Below are 11,894 nucleotides of genomic sequence, written 5' to 3' on the forward strand. Positions count from 1 at the left end.
CGTTCCCTGGAGTCTCAGACAGTTTCCAGTGCTCATGCCTTTCTCACTCCATCTTCAACCCTTCCCCCATGTCCCTGCAGCACATCAGTCCCAGAGCTTGATCACTGGCATGTTCAGTAGTCATGCCCTTGGGTGGAGAGACTGTAGGGAGGCAGGCAAGTGCTCAGGGGACCTGAGACTCATACAGTGGAGAGATGCAGATGGTGAGATGGGGAAACGGCTGGGAGAAAAGGTGATGTCTCTGCAGAGACCACATTAAGTCACACCAGGGATGAGCATGCCAGCTCCATGCACGAAAAAGTGTTTGTGCTCTAGTGCTACACTGGGAAGACTGTCTGCTTTTGCTTGAGGGGATATCTGTATAGGTGTTGGTGAGAATGAGAGAAAGAGAAGGAAGAAAGAAAGAAGAAGGGAATGAAAGAAGGAAAGAAGGAAAGAGAAAGAAAGAAGGAAAGAAAAGGAAAGAAAGAAGGAAGGAAAGAAGGAAAGAAGGAAAGAAGGAAAGAAGGAAAGAAGGAAAGAAGGAAAGAAAGAAAGAGAAAGAAAGAAAGAGAAAGAAAGAAAGAGAAAGAAAGAAAGAGAAGGAAGAAAGAGAAGGAAGGAAAGAGAAGGAAAGAAGATAAGAAAAAGAAAACAGATATAGATACACATCTGTTCCAGACAGACTAGTGTCATTCCCCTGGTGGTGGAGGTGGAGGATGTAAAAGGCTTCTCCAGAACTTACTGGAGATCTCATCAGGGCTCTCAACCCACTCCTCACTTGCTCAGCTGCACCTGCACAAGAAAAAAATAGGGCCTTCCTCGTTCTTGGTGAAAGTAAAAATGGACTTGGACGCAACTAATAAATAAAAACAGGTTTAATCATAAACATTGTACATATTTAGAGATGGAGGGGAGACATGGTCAGAAAGTTGCTGTCCTGGCAATGGGGATAAAAGAACAGTGTATTTTACCACTTAATATACAGTACCAGTGAAGGGTGGAGCTGATAAATGAATATGGGATTTTGAGTCCCAGCGGCTAATTTTCACAGACAACCATCATTCCTGGTTTTCTGTCAAATTACAGCATGAGCTAGCTCACAGCTCTGACCAGGGCACAGCAAGGCAGACACAGCCAAGAACAGAATTTGAGGGGGAGGGAACGACCAGGTACCTGAAAGCGATTCTGAGGTATACAAACCATACATACGCTGCTGTTGTGTACACTCCTGGGGCCGTGTTTGCCCACAGTTATGCATGCACACCTCTTGTTCCAGTCAGAGAGAGTGGCCCTGCCATCTAAGGAATACACGTGGCTATGAGGGCATACAGAAACATGTCAAACAACAAAGCCAGAAGCAGGACAGGGAGAGAGCTGAAGACATGGAAGCCTGGACTGGGCTGAGGAAGGGAAGAAGTGAATGATGGCCTCAGATTTATCCAGTTCAGCTCTGTTTGGACAGCCAGCACAAAGCTTCACTTCTGGAGGACTTCTGCAGTGCAAAGGTTTCCATCAAGGCAACCTTTATCAGACAACAGGGAAAAACAATGATCAAAATGATTAGAGGTATGTTAACAGAAGAAATGTGACGGAGCTGGTCCCAGACCAAGAGCCTACAATTCAGTTCCTAATTCTGGAGGAAAACCAAGTCCTGCCTTTAAAGTGGTATAAGCCAACGTATGGATCTGGTCACTCTTGGCTGATAGAGGCAGAGGGAAGGAGCCATTGCTCTGGTGGCCAGCAGGAGAAGGGTGCCGTCTGTACTACAATACTCGGAGTCGGTGTGGCTGCCTTGAGAAACTATCACACCAGGCTTGCAAAGCAGTCAAATGTATTGGCTTTTTGCAGAACAATTTCACTTTCAATCAATGTACAGATTACATAGCTTTACAGATGGGAAACAACTTTCACTTCTAAAAAGTAGACACTGTTTTGATATCAAGCACACTTGCCACCTGATTTTGCTAAGAACCCACCCCCAGACAATAAAAAAAGCAAATCCCAAATAAAATCTATAATACAAAAACAACATTCATGTCAATGTCAAATGGTAGCTGTCCCAGCAAACGTAAAATCAAGACTCTCTTAATGCAGGTCCCCTCAGAAGCACAGTAAAGTGTCCATACATAGAGTCCGCTCCCAATCTGGGAAACCTTGGTAAGACTGTTGTCCTTTGAAATGCAAGTCCCATTTTTTAAAAGGAGTGCTCCTCACATGCATGCACACAGACACACGCACAAAAACACACACACACAGACGTAACCTCCTTTCTCTTAGCAAGTGCTGCACACTGGGTAATTGCTAATGTCTTCTGTGCATTTTTGACCTACTTCCTTTGTGAAGATGAAGTTGAAATTTCTTTACTTTTCAAGTCTCTGTTCTTTAGACCAAAAGGGGAATGCAGATGAACTACCTCACAAAGACGGAGAAATGCACTCTCAGACATACATTTTTTTCCCAGTTGTTTACGAGGACGATGTTATTTACATTCATGACTCAGCAGAATCCACAGGAAGAGTTGTCCTTGTTCTGTGTTGGGTGTTCTCCACGAGCCCCGTGAGCCCATCTTGTGCTTCCACAGACCATTTTCTTTAAGGCACTGCATGCGGATGATGACTTCTGCCAGAAGGGGCAAACCTTCTTCACTGGATAGTGCATTTCTCCCTCTCCCTTGACTGACCTTCCCTGAGAACTTTCGATTTGATGTACTTCAGATCGCTGTTGACACTTGGCCGGCGAGCAAAGGGAGAGATCATACCGTAAGCATCCATGTCCTTGACTCGTCGCATCCGGAAGGACTTCTGTTGGAAGGTGTCGCCATACTGGATGGAGATTTTCCTGTGCAGGGCAGGGCTCATCTCATGAGGTAGCTTGGCCATGCTGAAGAGAACATAGAACATCTCATCCACGTTGGTGTTCTTCTTGGCTGAAACTTCAAAGTAAGCACAGTTTTCATCACTGGAGACAAGGTTCTCGCCTTCATCTGAACGCACTTTGCGGTAGATTTCACTGTGGTCATTTTTGTTGCCACAGATCACCATGGGGAGGTCAGCTGATTCCTTAGTCTTGTTCTTTAGGCAGGATTTCACCTCCAGGATCTGCTTCTGGAGTCTCTTGACCTCATCAAAGGATTCCCTGTTATCCAAGCTGAATACCAGGATGAAAACGTCCCCTGCAATTGAAAAATGAAAATGTAAATGTTTGTTCATCACAACCTGTGTTGGAGGAGAAAATTTTAAAAAGCAGTAGGTTTATTTGCCATCTCCTCCCTGTATTTTTTTTTTTTTTGGTGCAGTCCTTTTGAATCTGTTCACTCTGCTGTACTTTAGTTCCAGTTCTTCTAATCCAACTCCCCACTCCTTTCTGTAGTGCTATGGAAAAGGCTTATGGCTTTGATGCTACTTCAGCCATATCTGATTATGTGCTCCTTGGTTCCACTGGACTTGCAGGTTATTGCCCATTTGTACTCTCTTTTGTAAACAAGTTTCTATCCAGCTCTGCTGCATTGTTTTCCTTTTTCTTCCTTTCATCTATATGTGTAAAACATAGCCTTTTCTGACACCAGGAAGAGTGGAGAACTAGTAACCACTCAACCTTGGCCTTTTGATTATACAATACAGAAGCAACACCTGAACAGAAGATTTATAGCTACCCAGTCCCAAATGACTAAGAGAGGAATGAGAAGTTTCCCAGTGTTCACTACTCTGCTGCCATTTCAGTTGCACAAGAGAAATAGACCATGGAAAAAAAAGAAATATATAAATGACACAGATCCCCTGGCATTTCCTTTTGACATTTCCTGACTTAAAATTCCTTTTGCAAAATATAAAATAACACAAATCATTGCCTGTTGAATGACAGTCATGTCAAAAGTGCTAAGAGAGATTTCAGGGACAAAAGCTCACATCTGCATCCCTGAAACTGGCCCTAGGACCTCAGCGAATGAAAATGCTAGCCTGGTCTGATGTGAACATCATGTTTCACTGGCTAGCTAGAAGGTGAGATAGCAGATCCAGGAGGTAGGTTTATTGTGAGCTGTGGCTGAACTGTCACTTTCATAGGTTAAGAACACATCTTAGCTCACAAATGGAACTGCTTGACAATGAGGACGTATAAAATGAGTCCACCATTTTCTCTCTTTAACTCATTTGATTAACCATAGACTTAGGAGAAAGGGTAAGAGAGATTTTTTACTGGAATATCAAATCAAGAAAATCAGGCTGGAACTTTTAGGGGAAAAAAAAAAAAGAGCTTTTCTTGGTTTGAATTCCCTGCCTATACATTTTACATTTGCTTTTCACCGCTTGTGTCTTATAATGACACTCTTGTTTTGTCCCTTGCTGCTCTTTATTGCCCACGAGGTTTTATTCAACCATTCATTTGTGACTGCAGTAAGAAAATATGTTGTAGGAGGGGGAGGTAGCAGAGGAGAGAAATAAACTAGGGGGAAATCTTGATTTCAGACCTTCACCCAGTGGACTTCTCCTCTGTGGCTAATGCACTCCCTATAGCGTAAGAAGCATACCATCCAGGAAATATCTCTCTAGAGAAGTGCATCTTGCAATAAAACCCCACAGTCCATTTAGCTACCTCCCAAATGCATCTTATCCCCAAGAAACTGTCAAATCCAGGCTACAGTTTCCAAGCTACTGCCTGTCATGATGATCTTTCACCCACTGTTCCCTCTCTGCAAACTTCCCCCCCACTTTCTCACCTGTCAGGATGGAAAGCCTCCTCATAGCAGGGAAAGGGTGATTCCCTGAGGTGTCCAGGATGTCCAGCTGGTACATATCTCCCCGGATGTTGTAGACCTTGCGGTGAAAATCCTCTATGGTGGGAGTGTACTGGTCCTCAAACCGGCCATTCAGAAAGCGTGAGACAATGGAGCTTTTCCCCACCCTGGAGGCTCCCAGCACTACCATGCGGTATGAGTTCTTGGCTGGCACATTTAGGTTGCAGTTTCCAGTGGACATAGTCTTCATCATTGCTTGGACCTGGAAGAGGGAATGGCAGAGTTGGAGGAAAGACCAGAAACTAGATGAAGGACGTTGAAGCACAACTCTGTGCCACACGTTGGTCAGAGTGCTCTGGATGAGTCTGTGATATAAAGCAGAATATCTGGTCCTGGCTGGCAGATCAACAGCCTGAACAGAAATCTTCTCACTGGAAATGGCTTCATTTCTTCAGTCTCATTTCCAGGGAGTGATTTTTATTTTATTTTTTTTCTTTTAAAGTCATATCAAAATGAAAGCATTTATACTGCAGATAGCATATTTTTGAACTGTAATTTGCTATTTCACTTAAACATTACGGGTTAATTTTGTCAGCTGTACTTCAACTTGGACACCAGGTTCCTTCCCACCATCTGCGTCACTTACACATTACCAGATTTTTCAGCAGAGCTTGGTTCTCTGTCAGATGCATAAACATAGAGATCAGAGGTCAGATTTCCCAATATACTGCACCCACTGAGGCTACCATCAGATTTCCCAATATACTGTATCCATTGCAGCTACCAATTAGGATCTAGACCACTTCATTTGGTTGCCTAAATAGGAGCATCTCACAGTATTCATTTTCTGAGATCAGCCGAAAGTCAGAGAGAAATAGGAACCGTGCTTGACACCCGTGGAAGATAGACATCTCAGTAATTTTAAATAGCTTGTTCCATACAGCCTACAGTGCTGATGCAGGGAGTTTGTGCTACAAAATAACATCAAGTAGTGATAAATTCTAAGATCTGTGCCTTCGGTGACCTTTTAGAAACCAGAATTTATTCTAGCTAGTTGGACTGGTGGCTTGTGAACTCCCTACCAACAAGCTATCAGCACTGCAGTTATCACTGCCTTGCAGCAGCATGGCCAGCAATGCAGATTTCGTGGGAGTTTTGCACATACACAGCTGTTATGGGTATCACAGTCATTGAGGATGTAAGTACAGGCTGGGAAAAGGATGAAGGACAGCCATCTTAAATAACTGTCTGACAGGATTTCCAACCCCTGACAAGTAAAATGAGTCTTAAGACCTTGGCGATCCCATTTTGACGTAGCACCCAGATGCAAGAAACTTTGATAGGAAAAAAAAAAAAAAAGAGGGTTGCACAGACATTTTACACGTACCGGTTCAAATACATTGTGCGCTGAAAGGAAAAACACAACCCCAGTGTGGGGAAAGCTAGCCATTAAAGCAAAGAAAGCACATTTTGGACAGAGTTTATTTTGGTTACTAGGATCTTATTAAAGAATAATCAAGTTCCCACTGTGCCGTTTATTTAACTTAGGTGTTGTTTATTTAATATTACAATTCGAGTACTTTATGTACACTGAAAGATCATTTCTGGGTCCAGATCTGGATTCCTATCTTTCCCTTGAGTGAATTTTATCTCCCAAGCTTTTATGCAGCTGACACTTATCTCAGTCAAGAGCTTAAAATCTTTTACTTTGTTTAACATGCACTAAGCACCAAAGCAGAAGTGAAGATACGGCCACTGCTAAATAAAGAAGTCTCTGGAATTCAGATCCAGCATCATTACAAGCTCTGTGTTATAGCCTGAGGCAACAGCAAAACACGGCTATTTATTATTATTGCTCTCATTTGCTGCACGCTAACAGCACATTCATCCCTATATAAAGCATGGAGGAAAACACAGTGCTTTCCTCAGAGTGTGTTAGGCTGAATTATATACAGAGGGCAGGGATGGACAACATTAGAGGCAGACAGTAATGTCAGATTATAACTTTGGATGGGCACACATACACACACATAGAGGTACAGTGCTGTTGGGATCGCTGTGGCACGAGTGACAGCAAGGAGCACACTGTTTTGGACCAGACTTTTCTTTAGAACGGGACCCATCTCCAATATTGCAGGAACGCCAGGTTTCATCTCTGAAATAACAGTGCCACATACAGTGGCTCTGTCCTCTCCTACATAGCACTCCAACGCTGTCCTGCATCCATGGGCCAGACAAACGGAAACAGAGCTGCCTTGGGGCAATCCCTTTCACCCTCTCAGGCTATATTTAGCTGACAGAGAAAAGCAAGGAGATGGATTTTTTGGGAAAAACCACAAAGCTCTCTACAGCCCGGGCTCAGGACTTAGGAGTCAGCTCCTTGAACTGGGGTGAACTGGTGTGGAGGGCAGGCAGGCTGTGGTGGGTCGCACCTGCTGGAGAGACGTCTCACCCAGCATTGTGGGGCGGCATCAGGGGTGAGCATGGTCTTGCCTTTTAAGCAAGTGCCTTTCACATCCAGACGTGCACGCCGGGGGACCCGATCCTGTGTGAATCCCTCCTGTCTGACAGGTAACCACCGAGCTGCTGGTGATCGGAGAAACTCCCATCGTGCAGCAAGGGAGCGGGACTGGGTCCCTGCAGCTACTTGGAGGGCTGGTTTGGCACTTTGAGGGCAAAAGGCACTTCTGTCCGCCTCTTGGAAATGAACACTACCGCCTTGGACCTCAGCTAATGCCACTGGACACCGAATGCCTTGGAGGAGGGATTGTCACCATGGCATCTCTGGTCCCTAAATCACACTGCCTCCCTCCCGCATCAACGGCAAAACCCTAACTGCAGACATGCTCGTTTCAGGACGCTCTGCCCCAAGGATGTGTATGCACTGAGGAGGAGGAAGGGGTGTAAGAACATGCAAATTTTAATGATTAAATAGTCACTCTATGCTGTCCTCGCTCTGCCTGTCAAGGCATTCGGTCAAGAGGACTCCTGTGCTTTCCTGGCTGCCTTTTATTTGACAAGGAGTCTAAAGATGCTTTTCAGCACTTTGATTCTTGGAGTTTCTACTCATCTCAGCCCCTCTGCTGCAAATCTGACTCAGAGCATGCTGTTGAGCCGGGAGCTTATGTTTGTGTTTCGTGCTCTCTTCTTATCCCCCCACTCCACTTTGACCCTGGTTCAGTGCAATTTTTCTTCTTTCCTCCTCAGGAAGGAAAGAAACTTCAGCCCTCACTCCCAGCACAGGCACTCATACATTGAAAAAAGATTAAAGACACAAGAAAAGAAATAGAAAGGGACCACATGTTCATGTACTAAATAAAGCAAAATCAATCAGAAGAGAATGAAGAGACAAACAACCTCCAGCTGGCTTTAATCTACATCTTTTCCTTCCAGTTTATTAAATGCTTAAGCATAGATTAATTCCCAGTGGTACCTTTTGCTTTATGCACTGGCTTGATGGCAGAAACTTTGCATTAGTATTTTATAGTGGTACAGAGCATAGGGATTTCAAAACGTCATAGAAATGCAGGCAGCGTTATCTCCACTTAATAAAGGGAAAGGCTCATACGCCCATAGAGAGCTGAAACAGCTGTCCAATATCAGCATTAAACCCCATTTCTTTGGATTCCCTATATCTTCTTCTAACTGCTCACCACTGCTGCCTATTTCGCGGGCACACATCAGAACTAATGACAAGGCACCTGCTTTTGCACGCTCTGAAGAGCGCTTGTCTGAATTCCAGCGAGGTGCTGACAGATTTGGTCCTGAGCACCTGGAGAGGGCTATCTGAGGAAGACTGTCTTCGTTCAACCTGCCTACAGCTTTTCCACCTTAGCTCTCCAGCTTCCCATCAGGGGATGCATGACATCTGGTTAGCCTTCCTACAACTCCCCATCCATGAACAGACTTCCCAAGTACCTCTCTTGCACTCCGTGGTCTTTAGCTATGGTCTGTGTTTCTGTTTGCCATCCAAATATAATTCACTGCATCCAGCTAAAAAGAACACAGGCAGATGCAAGCTGTATCGTGCATAACAGACCTGTCACTTCTTAGTCACTGCTAAGTGCACCCCCTCAGTTCTCATGCACACCAAAACCACTCCTGCGGGATGTTTGTTTCCTACTTTCATCCCAAACTCTGTGCTGCTTTCTTACCTCTCTGTCCTTGGAGGAGCAGTCCTGGGTCTTGGTGAAGTCCAATGAAGTTGATAGTTTTAATCAGAGGCGGCTGCTGCTGTAAAAGGCTGTGGTTCTCTGGATCCCACGTCGCTTGCTCAGAGCTCACTTCTTCACCCGTATTTCCTGGGAACTTAGCAGGAGTGGGAGGGACCGCAGGGCTCCAGAGGACGTCCCCCCATGGATAGCAATGACTAGATCAGGCGACCGACGAGGACTAAAGAAGAGTCTCCAAACCAGTGGCAGCTTTTCCCCTTGCTGAGATGAGCACTTCTCCTCCCAGCCTCAGTTGAAGAAAAGGAAAGGCAGGGTCTCTCCCTCTCCCACTGGCTCTTCTGGCCAGGTGTGCTTCGCAGGCTCTGCTGTGGGCAGGGGTTCTCTGGAGAGACACTTGGTCATGCAGGGGCGTGGGGGCATCCACCTGGATCACCCTGCTGCAGTGCCACCTCTGACCCTATGGGGAAAATGAATGAGGACAGGGAAGTTGTCTATGGCGAGCCTACGTTTCCCCAGGTCTTGCCTGGCACAACCCCTCTCCCCCCACAAGCTTCTTTTCTTCTGACCTGAGATCGGTTTTACAACGTTCTCTTTCCAGGACGGAAGGGGCTTTTCTTTACGTTTGCCAATTAAAGTCTTCCCTCTTCCCTCCCTGCCTTTCTCTCCCTGGCTCTCGCAACTACTGGCAAATTGCAGATTTTCCTTCTGTAGGACTCACAGATAATTGGCTCAACTCCTCCCTTGAAGTCGGTGTCAGACACAGGGGAAGGAGGGGTGCTGAGGGGGTGGGATTTTGTGCCTATTGAAAAAATCTTTTTTTTTTTTTTCCTTCTTTCAGCAGAAAGTTCGCATGCATTCCAGACTGCACATTCCCCTTCTTCCCACCAGAGACCTGTATGTATGCTTGTGTGGGGAGCAAGTTAGTGTACGTGTACGAGATGCACAGACTTCAGTTACTTTGCAAGCTGTAAATTCATAAGCTGTTTCTAAAGGCTGCTTCTGTACTTCAGAGCTGATATTTTCTGCTAGGCAGAAGTGGACTGACTCATTTCCCAAGTAGGGGCTTTCTGTCCAGCACTCCTGTAATTATTTTGCTGTATGGAATACAGTCCCCTGTTCCCTCAACCTTGATGACGTTGTGTTGGGATTGCTGGTTTGATTAAGAAATAGGGATAATGTGCAACTGCTGCTGTTTCATTAATATTTAAATAAGCTGTGGCTAATAAAAATGTAAAAAAAAAAAGGTCAAGCACATTGAAAGTGTGGGGGACTGGGGCAGACAAACAAGAGAAACAAAGAGAAGATAGGTTGAATTCAGGCAGTTTGCTCTACCCTCAGTGAAAAATGGTGTTTGCAATTTATATGATCATTCATTGACTCTAATTTTTCTCCTTTTTTGAGCTTAAGTAATAGTTTAGATCTGCAAGTCTATTTCAAAAGATTTCAGAAAGATTTGAAATGAAGTAGTTTTGCATTGCCCACTTAAAACTCCTAATCAGAAAAAAAAAAAAAAAGAAAAACACGCTAAGATTTTCGAGATATTTTGACAATTAAAAAAAAAAAAATCAGAAGGGATGCATGATCTCCCAAATCTGAATATAGTTTCAAGTCTCTCAAAATTCGTTCTCACTTTTTCTTTAAGCATATTTGCTCTTTGAAGAAAAAAAATCTCCAACTACATTGTCTATTTTTTCTTAAGACCCCCCACCACAAGAATTCCTGCAGTTTTGGTGGAATTCTTTAAATTCTTTACTTCTGGGAAACAGCAGCTCCTGGCTTCCTTCTTGTATAGACAGCTTTAAATTTGGGAAGGAAGAGCACTTCTTGGCACAGCATGGCTGAAATACTGCCGGCTTCTTCCAAGAGGCAGTGAACTGGTAACGGGGCATGACCTGAACCCAGCTCTTTTTAGACCACAGCACCAGGACTCTTTAGTCAGCTCCTGAGTCTTTTCTTTTTGGTACAAAGTAGAGGAGAATTTTTATGGCTCAGACAATTTTTTTGAAGTGAAATATGATGCTTTTCATCCCTAAATCATTTGTTCACATCAAACCTGGACCAAAAGCTGTCGTCTTTGGTGGCCGGTCAACAGTTTGCATAGCTTAGATCCAAACAAAATGATCAGCATGCTGGTATCTTTGCCATGGGAGGAATTGCTGCTGGCAAAATTAGCATAGAAGTCAAATCCCGTAGTGTTACAGAAAATAAACTCTTTCATCCCTATATCTTACACAAATGTATCAGTTCTCTGCCAAAAAGAAAGAAGAGTAGTCATCCTAGAGACCATCTCATCAGCCTGGAATCTCAGCCTACTCAAGCTCTTTTGTAAACCAAATGCAAAACTCTTGCCTAGCTGGCTTCACCAAGCCCATACGCCCACTCAGCTGTCTTCTCCAGCATTTAAACTAGCCAATTGATTTCCTCAAATTGTATCAAAAAAGAATGGGAACATTCTTACCTCGGCACCTTGGCTTTATTTGATCTCTCAGCAATCGGCTAGTGAAATAATAAATTACTTTTGAAGTAAGCCTTTGAAAGATAATTGCTTACTATGAGCCTTCAGAGGCTTGAGATGTTGCTGTAGCTTTGTTGTTGGGTATTTTTTCTTCCTGCTGTGCTCAGGAACTGACAAAAGGCCAGGACTTCCTTTGGGGCTCAAAAATCCATGCTTTTCCCATGACTTCCTGAGGGTCCCTGATGGAGAAGTCAGGCTAATTCTCTGTACCTGCCCCCACTGGAGAAGCAGGGATGGCAGCAAATCATTGCTTCTAGGGTTGTAAAGGGAACTAATGAATCAGTGTCAAAGCCATTGCCAAAACAAGAGAAAAAGTTCCCAATCTCAGTGGTTTTCTCTGCTTAGTCAGGGACCATCAGCCTTTCTTAGGGCTTACAGATATTTACCAATTTAAAAGTCAGGCACACAATGAATTATGCTCTGGAGGCATTTCTCCCTCCTACACCTCCAGTACATAAAGAAAGCCTAGATGAGTTTTTTTATGCGGCTAATG

At 44.3% G+C, this 11,894-nt stretch overlaps 1 protein-coding gene across 2 annotated transcripts; it reads right to left on the reverse strand.

Annotated features, from left to right (window-relative positions):
• Positions 1-842: 842 nt before the first annotated feature.
• Positions 843-11,452, reverse strand: RASD2 (RASD family member 2). Of its 2 annotated transcripts, none has more exons than XM_040544918.1 (4): positions 11,437-11,452; positions 8,869-9,343; positions 4,697-4,976; positions 843-3,154 (listed from the first exon to the last, which is right to left on the reverse strand). In XM_040544918.1, exons 3-4 carry the CDS (start codon positions 4,965-4,967, stop codon positions 2,625-2,627), a joined length of 801 nt encoding a protein of 266 aa, XP_040400852.1. In that variant the 5' UTR covers positions 4,968-4,976; positions 8,869-9,343; positions 11,437-11,452; the 3' UTR covers positions 843-2,624. The 2 variants fall into 2 exon arrangements, with proteins under 2 accessions (XP_040400852.1, XP_040400851.1); XM_040544917.1 differs by lacking the exon at positions 11,437-11,452 and adding an exon at positions 9,453-9,580.
• Between the last annotated feature and the right edge of the window lie 442 nt (positions 11,453-11,894).

This window comes from Cygnus olor, chromosome 1 (genome assembly GCF_009769625.2).
Source record: "Cygnus olor isolate bCygOlo1 chromosome 1, bCygOlo1.pri.v2, whole genome shotgun sequence".
Classification (NCBI taxonomy): Eukaryota; Metazoa; Chordata; class Aves; order Anseriformes; family Anatidae; genus Cygnus; species Cygnus olor.

Excerpts from the sequence above, each read along its gene's own strand:
- RASD2 (XM_040544918.1), bottom strand. The coding sequence starts at position 4,967 with ATGATGAAGACTATGTCCACTGGAAACTGCAACCTAAATGTGCCAGCC. Across the intron at positions 3,155-4,696 it reads GAGGCTTTCCATCCTGACAG|GGGACGTTTTCATCCTGGTA; the intron begins GTGAGAAAGTGG and ends TTTCAATTGCAG.